At 31.4% G+C, this 19,504-nt stretch overlaps 3 protein-coding genes across 4 annotated transcripts; 1 reads left to right on the top strand and 2 right to left on the bottom strand.

Annotated features, from left to right (window-relative positions):
- Positions 1–694: 694 nt before the first annotated feature.
- LOC129911431 (TBC1 domain family member 9) lies at positions 695–13,957 on the bottom strand. 2 transcript variants are annotated; one of them, XM_055989237.1, is made up of 16 exons: positions 13,609–13,957; positions 13,264–13,430; positions 8,185–8,449; positions 7,867–8,128; positions 7,624–7,795; positions 6,393–6,520; positions 6,183–6,331; positions 6,006–6,120; positions 5,767–5,955; positions 5,422–5,709; positions 5,163–5,357; positions 4,500–5,084; positions 4,229–4,443; positions 3,603–4,162; positions 3,425–3,528; positions 695–1,777 (listed from the first exon to the last, which is right to left on the bottom strand). In XM_055989237.1, the coding sequence occupies exons 1-16, from the start codon at positions 13,650–13,652 to the stop codon at positions 1,478–1,480; spliced, it is 3,738 nt and encodes a 1,245-aa protein (XP_055845212.1). In that variant the 5' UTR covers positions 13,653–13,957; the 3' UTR covers positions 695–1,477. The 2 variants fall into 2 exon arrangements, with proteins under 2 accessions (XP_055845212.1, XP_055845211.1); XM_055989236.1 differs by having other exon boundaries at positions 3,603–4,443.
- Positions 13,958–16,326: 2,369 nt separating this feature from the next.
- On the bottom strand, positions 16,327–17,427 carry LOC129911440 (uncharacterized). The gene is made up of 5 exons (XM_055989252.1): positions 17,168–17,427; positions 16,888–17,096; positions 16,671–16,822; positions 16,475–16,589; positions 16,327–16,422 (listed from the first exon to the last, which is right to left on the bottom strand). The coding sequence occupies exons 1-5, from the start codon at positions 17,355–17,357 to the stop codon at positions 16,408–16,410; spliced, it is 681 nt and encodes a 226-aa protein (XP_055845227.1). The 5' UTR covers positions 17,358–17,427; the 3' UTR covers positions 16,327–16,407.
- Positions 17,428–18,169: 742 nt separating this feature from the next.
- LOC129911438 (uncharacterized) lies at positions 18,170–19,420 on the top strand. Its single transcript, XM_055989248.1, has 5 exons — positions 18,170–18,403; positions 18,460–18,647; positions 18,720–18,868; positions 18,929–19,052; positions 19,196–19,420. Exons 1-5 carry the CDS (start codon positions 18,229–18,231, stop codon positions 19,274–19,276), a joined length of 717 nt encoding a protein of 238 aa, XP_055845223.1. The 5' UTR covers positions 18,170–18,228; the 3' UTR covers positions 19,277–19,420.
- The last annotated feature ends 84 nt before the right edge of the window (positions 19,421–19,504 follow it).

Raw genomic sequence — 19,504 nt, 5'->3', positions numbered from 1 at the left:
CTTCAATAAACATAGACAGAATAACAAAATTTCTTGAATTATTTTCCGTAAATTGTTCAAAAACAATTTAAATTAACTGACGTTTGTGTCGATTTGACAATTTGATTTGAAGCTCTCAGCGATTTCTCGCATGAAAGTAAATCATTGCTAGGATTAACATAAATATTTTTTAGCAACTTGGAATAAACTAAGTAAAACAGAAGTGCTATGTTCGACCTAGCTAAGATCTAAATTTATGATCCGTATGAGCAAATGGGCCTTAAAACTTTAGAGCATTCACTATATTATGATTACTAATTACAATAAAAAAAGAGAAAAAAAACTAAAAATTAACAACCATTATTACAAATAAATATATATTTAAAAATCCTTTGTTATTATCACTTACAAAGTGAACTTGTAAATAATTGCGGCATAATACGCGTAGTAACTATACACTGTTGATCCTTTAGTGCATACAAAACATGGTATAATGCAAAGAAAAGAATTAAAAAAGAAAAAGAAGAAAAATAAAAGTCTGTAAGAAATTTTAAGCTATTATTTTAATTTATCCAAGCAAATAAATAAAAGAAGAAAAAAAAAATCAAATAAGAAATAAATGTCAAATTGTTTTTTAATCTTCTTCATTCCGATTAATTTATTTATTTTAATTTTATTTTTTCTTGTTTTGTGAAAAAAAAAAAAAACACTAGAATAAATATTTGTTAAAATATTTTATTTTGTGTTTAAACTTTTTATATTTTGATTAGAGATACATTTATCATATAATAATTATAATAATTTTGTAGAATTTATTTATTAGTCTAGTCTAAAATTTTAATAAAACTGGAAACAAGGGAATACATTTTCAAAAATACAAAAAAAAAAATACAATTTTTCTCTTAGCATTCACAATATTGAAAAGGTTGATGCTTTCCTTAACGAGTTGTTGTTGTTCGATTTTGTAGGCTTTTAAAAATTCAAATTAGCGGCGTTTGATTGCACATATTTATACAAGTAGTCTAAAGGGCTCGAAGCAGGTTTCTTTCATGGGAGGTAACCGAAAAATATAATTGTAACAAGAAATCACGTTCATAGTGATGGCAGATATGTTTATCCTCTGCCATGTTGGGGGATGTTGCCGTAAGATTTCCGTTTTTTTTTTTTTTAATTTTAAATGATTATGATATACAAGTTGGGGCCTTATACCAATCTTCCTTGACTCCAAAAGTCAAGGAAGCAAGATATGGGAATCATAACTATATTAAATTCTAAACTTATCCGTCGCCACAATGAACGGAATTATTTATAACATTCATATGAATCGGTTACCTCTCACGCAAGTAAACTACTCCGACTTTTTGCAACCTTTTTTAGATGCGACGGCAGCGGATCAAGGAATTGAAAAAAAAATGATTTTTTTTTTTTCTCAAAACCAAAACCAGAAAAACATCAAATAAGAATCGTATAAGACTCAGTTCTCGTATTAGTTTTTTGTTTAGTAATTCGACGCTACACACTTTCTTCTATTCTTCTGCATGCGTTCGATGTTCTCTTTGATGGGTGTGTGAGCGTAGAATGCTTGGACAATTGACGTCACTGCCAAAACAGTGGCAATGAATTGGTTTATACTTATTTCCCAGTGATCGGCATCAGTGGCGGTTGCAGTTGTTGGTGTTGTTACAGAAGATGCTGAAAAGCCTGCATCAGCTTGACGCAGTTCTTTATCAAGAGCCATGAAGAGATTGCTGGTTGATGGTGGTTCCATTGGAGTTGTTGGATTTCCATTCGTATCGGGCTAGGGAATACAAATGAAAAAATAAAAAGGTCGGTTTAGTTTAGATAAAAGAATTGATAAGATTGATTGATAAGCAACTCTGGAAAAACAGTAAAAATTGTTCTAGAGAATTAAAGAAGAAACAACTCTGAAAAACATGAGATATTAACTACAACCATTTTAAACACTCAAAACGAACATCTTTTAAAATAAAAATTGAGGATAATTTTGAAATCAATGTCCATAAAAAGTTTTTGTTATCTATAAAAAAAGGGAAAAGAATGAGGGTTTAATAAGATAAGAAAAATAAATTACAATTGTGTTCTTCAAAGATTATAATGCAATTGACGGAAAACAGCAGCCTTACTGCAAGTATGGAAAAAAACGAAAATTGAAACTTAATTACACTAAGTTTGAGCCTTTGTCCAAACAGGTAAAAACTAAAAAAAACTGGTTTTCAGGTAGTCATAGTTTTTTTATTTTCGATTTTCTAAAAAAGTAAAAGCCATTTATGGATCGAGTTAATTTAGTGACCTAAAAAAAGTGTAGCATTTTAAAACGTATCACAACATATGGATACTATAAAAATTATAAGAAGCCCTTACAGAAATTGAACAATATGTGTTCTGATTTGCAGGACAACGTTCACAAAAGCCGTCAATTAAACACAATATCCCAATTGAATTTCGGACACTGCATTACTCAGGTTACTTTATTTAAAATTAAATTCACTAATAACTTGTCAAATGATCAAAACGATATAATAAATCAAAATCATTTGAGTAAATGAATTACCACACCAGAAAAAGGTGTCCGATAGCATACTTTAGGCCATAAAAAAGCTATATTAAATCAATAATTTAACAACTCCAATTAAATATAGTGCTTATTCTTCTACTTCTACTACTGATTTCAGTAGTATATAGAATTTGTATTATAAAACCAATCTTCTTCTTCGGTATGCGATAGCGTAACGGGTGATTGTATAAGGATCCACAAAAAGATCTTCTGCTCATTTTATCTTCAATGAATTTTTGTTGACAGTCTTACTAAAAATCATTCTTGCCGTTTTATTTTATGCAATTCAATAGTTACTCAGTTTTTTTTTATAAATGCAAAACAAACGAAAAATAACACAAGTGTAGGTACATACTTGGTGTACAAGCTTACATAGAAATTGATGTAACGAAATATTGTTTAAGGTTGGTGGTAGAGACTGTGTAACTGTAGATCACAAAATAGATCTAAAGGGTTTCAGGTATTTGGTACCTAATCGTGAATCTCTAGAGGAAGGAAGTTTGTCTCCGATCGTGAATCTCCATAGATATTTATTTCTAGGAAACAAAAAATCTTATGAAATGACAACTAATTCAACCATAAAAAAAACTCTTGACGAGCCACGATTCGCTTCTAGACTATAACGTACTCATTTCTCAAGACAATATAATGGAAAATAACTTAATTTGCGTAAGCTAGCGATAGGTGATGGGTTGAGAACCTTGTAAGTTGAGACCGCTTCCGTAGGTAAGTTTATTGTATGTTAAAACTTTCACTTGCATTTTTTCCAAGTTTGGCCATTTTTAATAACTATACCACAGGTACTTGATCTAGTCTTTATCTTATTCAATTTGTTTAAACTAAAATACTTATACAGGATCAAAAACTTACCTCATCATTACTTCCAACAAAATCTAACTGAGTAAAACTTTCCAAACTTATATCTTTCTTCAAATTGCAAGGATTTTGACTTCCCAATTCCATTAGATTCTCATCTGAATAAACAAAAACCCAAAAATAATATATTTAGAAACCATTCAAAATAAACTATACACACTAAACAACTTACATGCAGATTTCATATCCTGATCTTGATCACCAATAATCTCCACCAAACTACGCCACAAAAACTGGAAGTTTGTTTTCTTCATCTTGGGCACAGTCTTATTCGGAGAATTTCCACCATAAGGCTGATCAAAGAAATACCTCAAGCTTCCAAGACTTTTTGTGTCCGATGTTGAGTCTGTGCGTGATGTTCGATTTTCATATTTGGCATTTCCCATATCGCTCTGTGTGATTTGGGAAAAATTCGAAATTGTTTCCACATTCAATTGATTAAGTTTAGCTCCAAGATCACTTATGTCCGAAAATGTTTCAATCGATTCAAATCGACCTTGCTGGGCCAGCTGATCAGTTGGCAAATCAACATAAAAAGTCGACTGTGAGTTTTGTGGCTGAGAATTTGGTAATGAGAGATTTGGAGTTGGTCGATCATCTGCAGCATCGATCGAATTTTGTTGTGCAATGGATTTGGCGCCTGTTGCAGCAGCTAATAATCCAAATTCACACTCATCGAAATTATTGTCAGTTGGTGAGGGTAAGGCCTCAATAGATTCGGATGGATCATCACTGGAATCAAAGATGTTGTAATCAGAAATTTGGGGTCGAATCCAATCGTATAAATTGGAAACAAACCCAAAAAAGTCCTCTGCTTCGATTCCAACTTCTGCTTCGCCCTTTGCAGTACGTGGCTTCTTTGCTTGCTCTATTTCAGACTTGGTCAGCAATGGAGGCAGATGCAAGATATACAAAAGTTTTAATTTTTCTGTGTATTTACTGGAACACAAAATGCCAATGGCATTTATAACTTGTGAAAACTCTAAAATACCGGTACTCTTTTTGTCAGTCAACTGAAAATATTGCATAAGGGTTAAGTAGCTTGTTGAGTGTCTTGAAAAATACTTACTCTAAACAGTTTCTCTGCCAAGTCGATTGAACGACAACTCTTCCACGGTGTCAACTCATGAAACAAGACTCTGAATGTGTCAAAATCTACATTATACGGTTCAGATCGGCTACAAACACTAAGATGTGAGGTGTATTCTTCGCCACTAGCATGCGGTATAAGAATAGGAGCTTCACCAACTGTATTGGCTTTTTGCTGAATTTTCTTCGGAGTCATTTTCTCCTCGCGAATTATTGCCAACAGCTTGTGCAGCTCATCCTTATCAAAATACATGTTATCAGCGTGGAATTTAACCATTGTCTTTTCATTGTCAATATCAAATTGTCGCATAGTTAGTCGGCGATGTTTGTTTCGAAGTTCTTCGATTTTTTGAACCGATATTTGACTACCGAAACGGCTGTAGGCTTCATGAATCAACGTCTGTACAGATTGACTGTGATGTGTTTGGTTTTTACGTGGCAAAGAGGGTTGGTAGTCAGGATTGTAAATACCATGCAAAAAGTCTCCAAGCAACTGCATTGCTTCACCATCGTCTTTACACAAAAACAATTTGTCACGATTCCATTCGAGAATTTGAAGTGCAATCTTAAATTAAGTTTGGTGGTTTTGAGGAGAAACAAAAAAATGGTATTTAATGAGTTGAAAATTGAAATGAAATTTTACCACAAAAATGATTTTGGCTCCATCGTAGAAGAAACAGTCGATAATTTGGAGAGAACTCTCGTATGGAATAACACTTAGGAAAATTGTCAGGAACCATGATATGGAGATCATCTTAATAATGCCAAGATTGTCCAAATGACTGTGTAGATCTGGTAGATAGGTCTGTACCAATTCATTGAGAACTCCTTGGTCAATCTAAAATACAACAAGAAGTTAAGGTGAAATTGGTGTTTGTTTTTCTAAATTTATTAAATTTGACCTGTGCTCCTACAACTTTATCATTATAATAAACTGGCAACAAGTTTTCACACAAACTTGCCAACATCCAGAAGGCATTCTCTTCATCACAGAATAACAAAAATACCGATGAAACAATATTCATCGCTTGGCAATACCCAACGTGTGGATTGCGTAGTGCATATGCTTGTAGGACCCGTCTTAGGGCGCTAAGTCCGTCCTTATGCTGGAATGCAGGATGCTCGGGTAGAGATCGTGGTAAATCACGATCGATTTCATCATGTACAAGGCAATGTTGCATTGAAGCCGACTTTATAAAATAAGTGATATGATTTTTAAGCAACAAATTAAGTTATAGAAAGTATACCTTTTCTACAAGATCTTCATAAAGTCCTGGATTCATTTCTTTTTCATGTATTGCACCGGAAAATATTAACCAAATTTCTTGTCGTAATTTATCTGGAATGCCCTCGATTATAAGATTTATCACATCTGTTGTGCGGAACATTGAAATTCCTTGACCAAATTCACGAAAGTGATTTTCCCATTTCGTTATCTGTAAAATAATTCATTTTTAAAGCAGTTTTGTTTTAAATGGAATATAACCTTTTCTTCTTGTTTTCGTTGCATAGTTTCTGTTAAACCAGACTTAAAGGTGTGCATTAGGGCGGCTTGTTTTGACCATGAAATATCATATTTTGCCCGTTCCCTTCCAACTGGGCTAAAAATTCAAATAAATATTTTAAAATGATGGATTTCAAGAATATGAATTCTTTCACTTACATATTAATTTTTGATAATAAATCAGAGATTTTCCGAATGAGAACATCTCTGTCAGCAATTTGTGCAAATATAATGGGCACATTTTCATTTGTATTGATAATTATTTGATTATCATGACGATTTGGACCATCGTCTTTCTTTTCAGCACTCTAATGATGAAAACAATTATCAATAAAAGTCTAAATACAGCATAATTTGATTAAAACTTACAACTATGTTCTTCAATGGAACAACTATGCTGACCATATCCATTACGTCACTTTTAAAGCATAAGAAATTCGTGGAAAGATAAATATTTCCAGTAACGTAGCGTTTAGCGTATGGAGTCCAGAGTTTACCTAAAATTAAAATAATGATAAAATTTAAGTTAACTTAATTAGAGGTTGGAGGTTGGCCAGGGGTTTGCTAGAATCCTGAACGTTTCGTTTTCATCATGAAATTGCATTTTTTGGAGTGCTAAATGGAGTTTCGTGTCACAAAAAATGTATTCATTTATTAGCATTTCATTAAGATAAATCGGCATTTTCGGTGTCAGACCTTATACAGCAAGTTATTTTGGACTAACATGAACCTGACTCTTAACAGTGCGTTTTCAAAATATCTCGGGCTTATACAAAGATCCTTGCTTTTGATGTCAAACTTACTTTAAGTAGATCAACTATCTGCTGTATATTTCATCCAGTAAAATAGTAAAAGGGGTAATTTTGAATAAAAAGAAATTTTGTTCTTCTTTTTTGGTAGTCACTTTAAGAGGTTGGATCAAAAACATGAAATGAACTGAATATTTGTTGTCCTCTTTTTGTATAAGCAGTATCTACAAAGTATCAATCTTGTGTTATAAAATGTTCAAAATTTTGAACGGAAACATTTTTTACAAAAAAATGGAACAACATTTTAAAGAAAGAGGAGCAGTATTCTGGAATTTTTTTTAAAGTGTGAGTCTTTCTCCCGAAAACATTTCTTCGGAAGTTTTTAACTAAAATAGGGCTGAATAAAATACAAAATCAAATTTTTTTGATGTACATCCTAATTTTTTTCTAAATTTGAATGTGCTAACAAGTTAATTATTAATTTTCATACATTTTGATACTTAGGTATCAAAAGGTTGTTTTATATAGGTTTGGTCAAAACAATATTAAAATATTCTTCCAGCACAAGAATTAGGTAAGATGCACTTAAATTTTCTTTGTTCTTAATGAAAACAAAAATGAGTTAGTGAAATGAATATTATTCATACAGAGTAAATAAATGAAAAGGTATCTGCAAATTATTATTGGAAACAGCTACGAGTACAGCAATAATTGCATCACCAATAAATAGTGCAATGAGGGATACTTCTATGTAATATAACAATAATCCATTTTTTGCGCATAGTTAAGATCAATTGAATGATACATAAGGTTATTTTACTCGTCTTTTTTTCTTCTTTTATCTAACTAACCTTTTATTTTTCCATCCATTATTTCTCTTTGCGGAAGTCTAAAGTACATTCTGTACTCTTCGGACTTTTGGCGTACTGTTAAGTCTCGCAGAAGGAATGGCTTCTTCGATGTCTTTTTACCAAATCGTTGAAATATAGTAGCTTCATGGTCTACTATTGGACTGTCAGGGTCCTTAGAAACCAAAACAAATTGGAAATGTTATAATAAGAACTATAAAATTGTAATAAAATAATAAGTCTTACCTGCATCATTTGCTCAATAGCCATTTTATTAAGTTGTTCAATCAAACTGTGTGCCTCTGTGGCATCAAAAAAGAGTGTAAAATTATAATGCATGTCATTGATGGTTTTAATTGAAATAACATTTCCAGTTTTTTCAATTTTCATAAGCTCTGAGAAGCGTATAGCGAATTTAACAACATTGCCCAACATATAAGAGTAAAAGGCAATATAATTGAGCGATATATACAGTTGTCCTTGACGTGGTATTTTATTTTTAAAATAACTATAATAAAGGTTTTTATTAGTACAAATATATAAATAAAAATGCAAAATACTCACTTGCACGAATACGTATTGACCAATTGTTCTTCTTCTGGCATGTCAAAGTAGGTTCGAAATTTAGCAGCGATAACTTTAAAATCTGCTGTTTCACCAGAATCATCATTTGATTGGGTATTGTGAGCGTGCAGTGATTGGATTTTGCAAATAGTGAAGTTAGTTATTTCTTCTTCACTCTCCATTTCATTGAGAACTTTGAATAAATTCTCGACTAGCCATTCCCAATCTTTTATTATCTCTTCGAGTGTTAGACCAATTGCAATTTCTGAAAACAAAATTCAATCACAATGTTAAAAACTAAGTTAATAATACAAATTTCGAATATCTTGTATAAAAGTAAGTAGTTTTTGGAATATTTATTGAGTATTCAAAACTGTTAGATCTTCACCCATTATCTCTATAAAAAAAAAAAATTTCTAAATTTTTCCTATTCGAGCTTTAAAAAAGCGAATTCCAAATTTATGATTTTATTAAAATTGGAACTATGGTCAAAATTTAAGGACTAAAATAGCTATGTACAAATTTCAAATAAAAAATTGGGCAGGTTCAGAAACGTTAGGGACTAAATATTTAGGTAATTTCTCGGTCTCTGATTGGTCAGCTGTCAAAAAAAATACTTCCAATTTAGGTAATTTTATTGGAGAGCTGACTGGAAAGTTAGGCAAGAAAATTTTCCCTAAAAATTTAGGAAAGTTTTTTTTGTCAACATGACAGCAGATTGTTTTTATTTAAATAATTAATTTAGCAAAATTAAATTTATTAGTGTGAAAAACAACTAAAAAGTGCATTATCGGTTATAATTAATTTTATTTATTCATTACAGTTAAGTTAAATTTGGTGTCTTACCCATGCGACCGGTAAAATTCTTAAATAAATTTCGAAATTTGACAATAGCATCACATCCAAACTAATTTAGTCAATTTACTCAAATTTCCGTTCAGAAAATGACGTTGCCTAAATATCTAGTCCCTAATATTTTCTGAACGTGCCCAATTTCTCGGTCTCTGATTGGTCAGCTGTCAAAAAAAATCATTCCAATTTAGGTAATTTTATTGGAAAGCTGACTGGAAAGTTAGGCAAGAAAATTTTCCCTAACAATTTAGGAAAGATTTTTTTGTCAACATGACAGCAGATTGTTTTTATTTAAAGAATTAATTTAACAAAATTAAATTTATTTGTGTGAAAAACAACTAAAAAGTGCATTATCGGTTATAATTAATTTTATTTATTCATTACAGTTAAATGAAATTTGGTGTCTTACCCATGCGACCGGTAAAATTCTTAAATAAATTTCGAAATTTGACAATAGCATCACATCCAAACTAATTTAGTCAATTTACTCAAATTTCCGTTCAGTAAATGACGTTGCCTAAATATCTAGTCAATAATATTTCCTGAACGTGCCCATTCACCAAATTAAAAATTTTTTGAACAATAACTTTTGTCAAAACCGATTTTTTTCACAAAATTTAGAATTAAGATAGACTTCAAACTTAAACAAGAGGCGCTTTTCAGGCCCAAAACTGAAAACCCCCTTGAGAAATCAGGGGCCAAGTTCCGCAAGAGTAAGTTCATCTGTGTACAGGAAAAAAGGTGTAAATTTCATTGCGAACAAGGCAAAGAAAAAGGGCAGGTTCAGAAACGTTAGGGACTAAATATCGTGCGGGTCATGACGCATTCGTAGCGAGTAGTGACCTTCACATCGCAGTGACCTTCGCATCGATCCACGAACGGTCTCATCATAACTAATCGTAAAAACGTAATTTCATATTTTGGTTTAATAATTTGTACATTTTTTCTTTTCAAAGCCTTTTTTTTTGCTTTCAAAGATCACATCTCTAAAAATGCGTATTAATTCAATTCAATTTAGTTCATTTATTTATATAAAAAAGCCTTAAGACTAACATCTTTTTTAATACCTAAAAATTCACAATAAAATTATAATAAAATTATTTTTTCTCGGTATTTTTTTTTTTATAGGTACATTTTTATTTATTTAACAAACATCGTAGCAAACATCGTAGAAAAAAAACATCAATGGTTTGATGTTTCCGAAAAAATCATCGATGCTAAAAACATCGCTCTTGAAAACATCGATAAATCAAAACTTCAAAGTTATTTTTAAGTGAAGTGCACCAGGCAAGTTCTACCCAAAACACGATTGAGGAAGAAAAACGTTTCTGAACTATTTTCGTACTTTTAGTACACTTGAACCATAAATTAAGGTATCTTCCATGTAAGATTTTTTTTTAAAATAAAGGTAATTTTTTCTAAACCTGTCTCTGCGATTTTTATAAAGACAATCAGCTGCAATCGCAATGTAAAATGTAATATGGTCAACGTTGATTCAATATTGAAAAAAATACATTTTAAAATGATGGTCTTCAACGAAAAATCATTCCGAAACAGTTAAATCAAAGTGGTTTTCGTTTATTTTAACTAGATTCACACAGTGTAGAACGGTTCCTAACTTCTAACTTTGTTCAAAATGACAACCTCAATAATTTCAACAGATATATTTATTTTTTAAATATCAAATTTTCGAAAACGGAATATTTTTTTTTTTTTTTCAATCTTGATTTTTACCTTAGAGGATATAATATATGGATTGCTTGTGCTGTTAGTTCCGTGAAGCTTTTATAGAGGGATCTAGTTTCTTTAAGTTTTTCGATGAGTGCATGCCTCCATTTTGTTTTCATTTGACGGCTGTCATCAACAAGCGTGTTTATTTACAGCTGCGGAGCCGGACTCCCACTGAAAAACGAAGGCAGCGACCCCTATCCATGCATATGGCGTTACAATGTATTAGGTATAGGAACAAGCACTCCATATATTATATCCTCTAAGGTTTTTACCTATATTTTGATTTTTTAATTTCTTAAAAAGTCGCTCTAACAACTGTAAAAATGTATGTTTCTAAAAAAAACTTCTTACGGCCAATTTCTTCACATAAGTCCTAAGTGAGCTTAGTACCCGGTCTAGCTAGACCAGGTCCTAGCACTAGTACTCGGTCCTAAGGAAAAGTTAGGACCTGAGCATTTCTTCACATTTATAGGACCTGATCTAAGTTCACAACGCGGTCCTAAGAATTAATAAGTATAAAACTGGTCTAACTGTCATTCTGACAATATTTTGATGTTTGAAATAATTAATTTTGATATTTAAGGGAAGTTTGCAAAATAAATATAGATAAAAAGTAAAAAAAATAATAAAAAGATTATTGAACAATAAAAAAAGAATGTGGTGAAACTTTACAAGAAATCAACAAGCAAAGAAATTCGATTTGCTTATCAAGAAATGTCACAGTCAAGAATGAAAATGCTGAGATACAGGATACCAAAAACGCAGAAGTTGATAAATAAGCACTCGAGGTATAAACGGGTCCCTAACCTTAATGCAAAAGTTTCAGACAGACATTTGTAACTTCATATGTATGTAAAAAATATATGTTAATAAAAAGAATAATTAAAAAAAAATGCAGTCTAGTTATGGTCTTTTTTTTTTACTAATATCCGACTTTTAGAAAGATCGAACAAAGTCGCTATATTTTTTTGGTACTTCTACCTACATCAAGAAGTGTTCTTTTGTCCATTCTTCAGTTCCGGCATTGAATTTACCATTTTAGGTGTTTTTTGTAAAATAAAAAAAAATCATTTAAATCAACAAAAACGCACTTTTCAAGAGAAACAACAAGATGTTAAAAAAATCTGTCAGATATCTTTTAAAAAATCTGAAATCCATTGCTTTTATTTAAGTACTAACCGCTAGACTACCGATTTTCAGGTCCTAACTTATACCGAGTCCTAACTAATACTCGGTACCAACTTGACAGTTCTAAGGCTTAGTACTTTTGTGAAGAAATCACTTGGTACCCGATTTGAGTACTAACGATTGGTATAATAACCAGGTACTAGCTAATTTTGAGGACCTAGCTAGGACCAAGTCCTAACTAGTACTCGGTCCTAAATTGACAGTTCTAGGGCTTAGTACTTGAGTGAAGAAATGAGTTGATACCGATTTGAGTACTAACTTTAGGACTAGGACCGGTGCTAACGCTAGGACTATGTGAAGAAATCGGCCGTTAATAAAATACCTAAATCAAGTTGGCTACTTATTATTTTTTTATTTATTTGGAAGTAAGTTTTTTAATCCTGTGACCCCATCAAACCGAATTTCTAGATCCACGCCTGCAAGAGACAGTGCCCCTGAAATAAAAGGTTTTAATGTTGTCGAGGTTGGGATACGAATCCAAACCTCTGGAGGCGTCATAGTCTATAGCACTAAACATTGCGCCACGGGGTACTACTCGATAAAACATGCATTTATATAATTTGGCTAGTCATTTTTCAATCTTTCTTTTGGGCATTCCCATAAGAAAAAGGAAACTTTATTAGGAGTTTATATTCATATTGAAAAACATCCACCTACATAAACCAAACACTAGAGGTATTTAAGCAATAAATTGCGTAACCTTACATATTACCCCTGATAACTTTTCTACTTCATTCTTATAGCACTTTGTTTGTTCCAATCTTTATTTATCTACGAAACGCCTGCAAATTTGCAACACAATTGTGTTAAACAACTTTTTCGAACCTGAATTAATCAATAATTACAAAATAATAAGATACGATTCCAATCTACTCTTTGATTTAAATTAACAAAATCATTATTCCCTTTTATGTAGGTAGGTGGAACAACCTAATATTACAAAGTGCGAATAATTAAAAAAAAATCTTTATCCCAAAAAACCAAGGTTAAATCAATGAGTAAGATGCGTAAGTTAGTCACAAACTCTCTTAGCGCAAAAAACCTCGATCTTTTTTAGTTCAAAATAAATGATAACAATCACATAAGGGATTGACGAACAAAGAAAAAACCTCACATCGCTACCCCTTGCTCTTCACCTACCCCCGCGCCTAGCATCGGCTCGTGTTCTTAATTTACGTTTTAAATGAATTATAATTTCAATCTTTGGAAATATTAAAATGAAACTCTCAAACCAAATAAAAAAACAAAAATTACTCAAAAAAAGTCTGATTAATATTTTTCTCTTTTGAAGTGCAAGTATATACTCACCATAAAAGACCTCCGAAGATGGCGTCTGATGCAGAATCCGATACGGGGGTGGCCGTCTATCAAAAAAACTGTCCAACGTTCCGACCAAAACAGATGAAAGACCTCTGGATTCGCCATGACCTCGGCGTTTTTGAAGTACAAAGTACTTGGATTTCATCTCGGCCACCCTTTACCATTTTTTGTTTTGTTTGTAAATACGCAATGAAAAATTCGGAGAGAAAAAAAAAGTCAAAAAAAGAAAAGGTCAATAAATACAATTTGCGTTGCAAGTTTAAAATCATTTTTATTCAAGAGATTTCTTTGGTTTAAAACAAATAAAACAAAATAAATTATATTACTTCATACCATAATGTTCCGGGCAAAAGAACCTCTTTGGGTTGGATCCACATTTCTGTGATGGACTGTCCACTTTTTCTATTGGAGTTTGTTGCGTTGTTTAGAGATGTTTTGCTTTTTTTTTGTATGTGACTATATTTTATTGGATTTATATATATTCATTTATGTTTTGCCGATTTACGGTTTAATAGTTTACTATAATTTGTGAACTCTTTTTCAAGAAATATTTATGCTAATTAGAGAAATGTGAAATGAAAACATATATAAACAATGAAAAATGTTATATTTTCCAAAAATTTATTTATAAAAAACAAAATAACTTGAGACTTGCTTGAATGCACCAAGGAATTTCTGCAAACTGAGGACAAGTTTCTAGTGCTGACAGCTGAGATTTGACAGATTGAGGGTTGTCAAAAGTAAACAAAGAAAAAATACTTTGCAGACTTGAAGAAATTGGTTTGTGTATTGGAAAAAAAAAGGTTCTGTAAAAGAAACAAAATGAAGGGGGATATATTGAGCACATTTTAAAATAATGAAAAACTAACAACATTTTGTTATTTTTACTTGCGATATAGGTACTATATATCAAGTTATGCATTCGTACCAAAAAAGAAGTTGAGATAACATTTTTGCATGACATTACGATGATAGAGTATGCCAAAAAACTGGGTCCCGGAAGTCCGTGTTTCTGTCTGTCAGTCTGTCTGTCTGTAAACGAAACTACAGCCTAAACGGATCGACAGATTGATGTCAAACTTAGCTTGTAGCGTTATTTGGTTACTCGCCAGAGGGCAGTGTTGCCGCTGGATAAAATCAATAAGGGACCAAAAAAGGGGCCAACCATAGAATTTCGTAAAGCAAAAAAAAAAAATATATATAAACATCACCGAAAATATATCATAAACTTTTATTAATAAAATTAACTAATGAAAAAAATAAACAGAACATTTGTTGACAAAATATGTATAATGCAAATATATTTTCGATATTTAAACACTAATTCGGACTTTGGAATACCCAGTTTTCGTGATCTTGTCTTGGTTTTATTAAACTAAGATCTGACGTCAAGCAATTGCAAGTGTTAAAGTACATTAAATCTACTTAAATACTCTTTCAGCTCAGGCACTGCTATGAGGAGTATTCAAACATTAGGTGTGTTTTTTACTACCACCGGTCTTAACTGGACAAAAAAAACGCCTCGGGGCTTAACCTGAAATCTTGGCAGCACTGTATATTGAATGTTCCGAAAACAGCTGACACAACAAAAATTTAGAGTTGTCGCTTTCGTCATTTTCTTGTATTTTGCATGTATGTTTTACAAAGAGATATAAAAATGTATGCTAGCAAAACTATTTTAATACATTTTGTCCTTCCAAACTTGAGTTTTCACGTTTTTAAACAAATTCTAAACAATTTATGAAAAAATTAGTTTGGTAGCACAGATTTAAAACTCTTCAAAAAGTTAAGCCCAGAGAAATCTTCGGGCTAAACAACTAAGCCCAAGGGGCTAAGGTGTTGTTGTATTTAACATGTAAATTGCTTAGCCCAGACTGCGTTTTTTTTGTCAAGTTAAGACCGGTTGTAATAAAAAACACACCTATTATTTCATCCAATCCTTTTTTAAATAACCCGATGGCATGCCAAAATTCTTCTTCATCCTGAATTTCAAAAAAAATGTTTCAAAATCCTTGTCCGCAGATCCAGCCTCAAGCATTTAATATTTTATACTCCTCAATAACTTTCTCGTAATTCGATTAGACTAAATTCTGGAAATCAGAAACCAGGGGACGAATCACCGCACACGATTACGATCATACGTTAACGTTTTGCCTATTGCTTTCTCTATTTAATTAGTAGAAAAAGATAGGGACACAAAGCAACCATACGTTAACGAACGTATGCCTCAATTCGACTTCAGATCTACGTACCTAAATGAAGTCAACAGTTCTATTTTTTTTATAGTTCTCCATAAATGTTCATCTTTTAAAATTAATGAGAACAAAATGTTTCTTTAAAAAAAGGGGCCATTTTTCTAATTTTAAAAAAAGTGGGGGCCAAGGGGCCCGGGCTTAAAAAAGGGGCAAAACGGCAACACTGCCAGAGGGGTTTTTGGAATTAATTTTTTTGGACCAAAAACAACAGTACTTGTCATATACTGATTTAAGTAAAATTGAAATATCTCGAAAACGGCTCCAACGATTTTGTTAAAAAAATTCAAATGTATGTTTTAAAAAAAGGTCTATCTTTCAATAAAAAAATTTTATTTTGAAAATCATTATTAACGGTACCTGCCATAGAACCGTTTTTTTTTTTTTTTAATCCGATTTACTCCGAAACTACTTATTCGATTTCAATGAAACTTTTTGTAAAAAAGCATTTATATAATTTTAATATAAGCCAAAAATAAAATTTTGAAAAAATAATTTTTGGATTTAAAAAATTTTTTTTTTTTTTTGAAAAATCAATTTTTTTAATGAGACATGTCTTATGAAACATGTCTCATGGGAAATGTCTTATGATACATGTCTTATGGTAAATGTCTCATGATACATGTCAACAGTGACAGTGACTTTCAAGTATAACGACCGACTTTACAAACAACCAATATTTTTTTTTGTTCAGTGGTACTACAGGGAATATATGGATAATTTGGCGGGAAGGGGTCGTAATGTATATTATGTTTACTTGATTTGATGCAGCTTTTTATTCAAAAGTAATATACATAACTTAAAACAAATAGTATCATTGTTATTGAATAAGTAAATATAATTTAAAACTCATTCTATTTAATTAACAACGTTGACACTTTTAAATTGGTCCAACCTAAGAAAAAAATTATCAGGTCATTAAGATTTTAACAATTAAAAAATCTTACCAGTGGCCATTCTAAAAAAGGATTTAACACAATGACATTTATTAAAAGCCCATAAAGAACCATCAATGCAGATGCACCTGCGCCATGTAACGGAGGAGTTGTTTCAAGGACCAAACTTTATTTTTATTGTGATGAATACAAAATGTTATATCTTTAATTTATTTTACTTCAATTTTGTTTTAAGTAAAAAGCTTACGAATGATGTTCTTCCCATTGCAACATACAACATGAAGTAGCTATAGTTAGTTGTAAAATACAAATTCCAATAAAGTTATGCCAAGCTGCAAAGATTTTTCGTCGTCTTTGATTCGAGTACATATAAACAAAAACGAAACACGCCGAAAACCACTGAAATACAAAAACAATTTATTAAGAAAATAATTCATCTTCTAACAAGCGATCTATAAAAATACCTGTAAAACATAAATTCCCATAGTCAAATAAGCTTGATTTGAATGGAAATCCCCAAGTCGTACCACAGGATGCTCAGTTTTGTCTTTGAAAATATATATCACATGACAAAGATACAAGAACAGGCAAATTACTATTGTATGAATAAAACCGTGAATGTATTTAACAACTCGAGTCTTTAATCCTGGTAAAAGGCGAAATATAACCATTCCTAAAAAAATTTATAAATTTTTAACTAATAAAAATATGTATACATAAATTAGATGAACTATTAGTATTTACCATGACCATTAATAATAATCAAACTAATTGGCATTCCCAAAACATGAGTTTTATAAAGAGATTTCTTTTGAATCCATCCTTCTTCATCAATATCAAAGTTGTATAGACAAAAAATCATGGAAGCTGCTACCACTTCGGAAAATATGAATATGATCCACGCATAGATTAAAGGACGAAATTTGTTTGCCATGACAGTATTTTTATAAGTTAATAGAAATTTTTGAATTTTATATCACAGAAAAACAACATTAAAAAAAATTATATGCTACATATCAGTGTATTTTTGTTTGCCTTGAAAAAGTTCTAACATATTCTACCTATAGTTTAGAGAACCCAAGCCCTTCATCTCCCAACTCAAAATCAGTTTAATAATATCTGATTATCGTACCTGCGAAAAAGTGAAATCAAACGCTAAGGCTCAGTGCAATTTATACCCGAGTTGACTGAATAAATTCGATAATTTAACTCTCCAGTCTAGAAAAAATTGGTATTTAAGGCCATACAATTTCCCACTGGAAGGTGTTAATTAATCTTATTCTAGGTTCTAGGACTAACGACTATGTAGACACGGAGGGTAGAAACATTATAAAACTTAAAAAAATACTGAAGTTAAAAGTTGTGGCACGACTTTTCGTACCCAAGGGAGCAGCAAGGCCTCTAGTGACTAACAACTCTCAACCACTCTTATGTGCGTATAATTTATTTGCCAGAATGAAAGGTACCTACACTTGCACTTTCTTATGGCAATGATACTCTTTTGGAGGCTTAGTCAATTTCTCGCAAGAGGAACAGGTACCGTTGAAAAAAATGTTTTTTAGGTGGTGTTGGCTGGGATACGAACCCAGACTTCTGACGTTATAGTTAAAATTGAAATTCCTTTTTAAGAATCCAATAAATGAATCCATTTACTTTTGTTATAAAGTTCAACAATGACAAAAATCACTTCATGTTCAGAAAGTCCTCAAAACCAACAATTTTCCACTTTTAAGTTTATTGATTGAAATTATTTTTTAACTTCATTTTGATTTTATTGTTATGTATTGTTTTCATTAAACCTAATAATGGCATGGAACAAAGAAAAAACCCAGAACATTTTCAAGTACTTATTGGTGTTTTCAATTGTTATTGCAGTTATAACAATATGCTTGATGATATTCAATTTATCAAAATCAAGAAAACAACATTATTTTGGAGCTTTTATCTATGTCATTGTAGTTTTGTTTGGAACAGGACTGGGTAAGATAAAGTTCTTTTTTCCTGAATTTATTCGTAAGCAATTGAAATTTCTCTAGGATGCATTTGGTTCAAAATATTTCGTACAAAACTAACTTGGTCCCATGCGTTTATTCATACTTTGGTTCTAATTTTAATGCTGATATCGAATAGAGAAATGTTTGGACTTTTGATTGATGGCAAAACTAATGAATGCATTCGTAGACATAGTTTAAGTTTGCTTAACGTTTGTGTCTACGTGATCCAGGTAAGACGTTAAAGTCCACAAGAATCAAGATCTTTGATTTGTATGAAACCTGATTGTATTTAATTTTTTTAGTATGTTTTATCATTTCATTTCATCGTCTTTCGTTATGGAACGAATGCATCTGAACGAGCTTTCCGTTCTGGATTGCATGCTTTTGGAGGAGTCTTGACATTTTTTGTATCTTTTATGGACGCAGTGGTTGTGTGGCGTAGACTGAGTTGGTAAGGTTATATTAAACTAAAAATTGTAAAAAAGTTAATGTTTTGATATTCTATTTGCAGGGAAGATATGGAAAATATCTTCTTTCCTCTAGTTTTAGTTTTTTATTTTAAATTTGCTTATGCCGTATGTATTTGGTATTTGGTCTTGAATCCATATTTCGATTGGAGGAGATTGAAAGTTATGGTCTGTATTAAATTTACGTCAAATAATAAAATACATAGATATATCCTTTAAATTCAACAGTTAGCCCAAAATGTTTTTAACTCCCTATACAAAAAATTTCCAATAAATTAATATTAAAGGCTTTTAATTTTTTTTATTTATAGAATATGCGGAAATCCAGTAGAACTTTGCAGAAGAAGTCGAGTACATCTTCAGTGCGATCCACAAGTCGAACACGAATTTAATAAATTTGTCAATTTAAAATACTCCATTCTTTTCTATTATTCAGTTGGATCAAATCAGCAAATGTTTCTTAAGTTAATTGCTTATAATATTAAACAATAAAAACTTAATGTAAGCGTTTTATCCAGTCCAACGCAACGATGAAATGTGTTTCTAAATGTTTATATTTATTGCGAACGGTTCCAAATAATAGCCATAATCCTACTATAATAAAGGACAAGTTTAGGAAT

The sequence above is a fragment of the Episyrphus balteatus genome, chromosome 2 (assembly GCF_945859705.1).
Source record: "Episyrphus balteatus chromosome 2, idEpiBalt1.1, whole genome shotgun sequence".
NCBI lineage: Eukaryota > Metazoa > Arthropoda > Insecta > Diptera > Syrphidae > Episyrphus > Episyrphus balteatus.
Note: the sequence above shows the minus strand (reverse complement) of the source record. Positions and strands in the feature narration are given on the sequence as shown.

What these genes read in the sequence shown, in the direction of transcription:
- LOC129911431 (XM_055989236.1), bottom strand. Translation starts at nt 13,652, where the DNA reads ATGTGGATCCAACCCAAAGAGGTTCTTTTGCCCGGAACATTATG. An exon ending in ATCTTCGGAGGTCTTTTATG is followed by an intron (nt 8,450 to 13,263) that starts GTGAGTATATAC and finishes TTTTGTTTTCAG; the next exon opens with AAATTGCAATTGGTCTAACA. An exon ending in CTATTGAGCAAATGATGCAG is followed by an intron (nt 7,796 to 7,866) that starts GTAAGACTTATT and finishes TTGGTTTCTAAG; the next exon opens with GACCCTGACAGTCCAATAGT.
- LOC129911440 (XM_055989252.1), bottom strand. Translation starts at nt 17,357, where the DNA reads ATGGCAAACAAATTTCGTCCTTTAATCTATGCGTGGATCATATTCATA. An exon ending in GATTATTATTAATGGTCATG is followed by an intron (nt 17,097 to 17,167) that starts GTAAATACTAAT and finishes AAATTTTTTTAG; the next exon opens with GAATGGTTATATTTCGCCTT. An exon ending in CAATGGGAAGAACATCATTC is followed by an intron (nt 16,590 to 16,670) that starts GTAAGCTTTTTA and finishes ATAAAAATAAAG; the next exon opens with TTTGGTCCTTGAAACAACTC.
- LOC129911438 (XM_055989248.1), top strand. Translation starts at nt 18,229, where the DNA reads ATGGCATGGAACAAAGAAAAAACCCAGAACATTTTCAAGTACTTATTG. An exon ending in GTGTGGCGTAGACTGAGTTG is followed by an intron (nt 18,869 to 18,928) that starts GTAAGGTTATAT and finishes TTCTATTTGCAG; the next exon opens with GGAAGATATGGAAAATATCT. An exon ending in GGAGGAGATTGAAAGTTATG is followed by an intron (nt 19,053 to 19,195) that starts GTCTGTATTAAA and finishes TTTTATTTATAG; the next exon opens with AATATGCGGAAATCCAGTAG.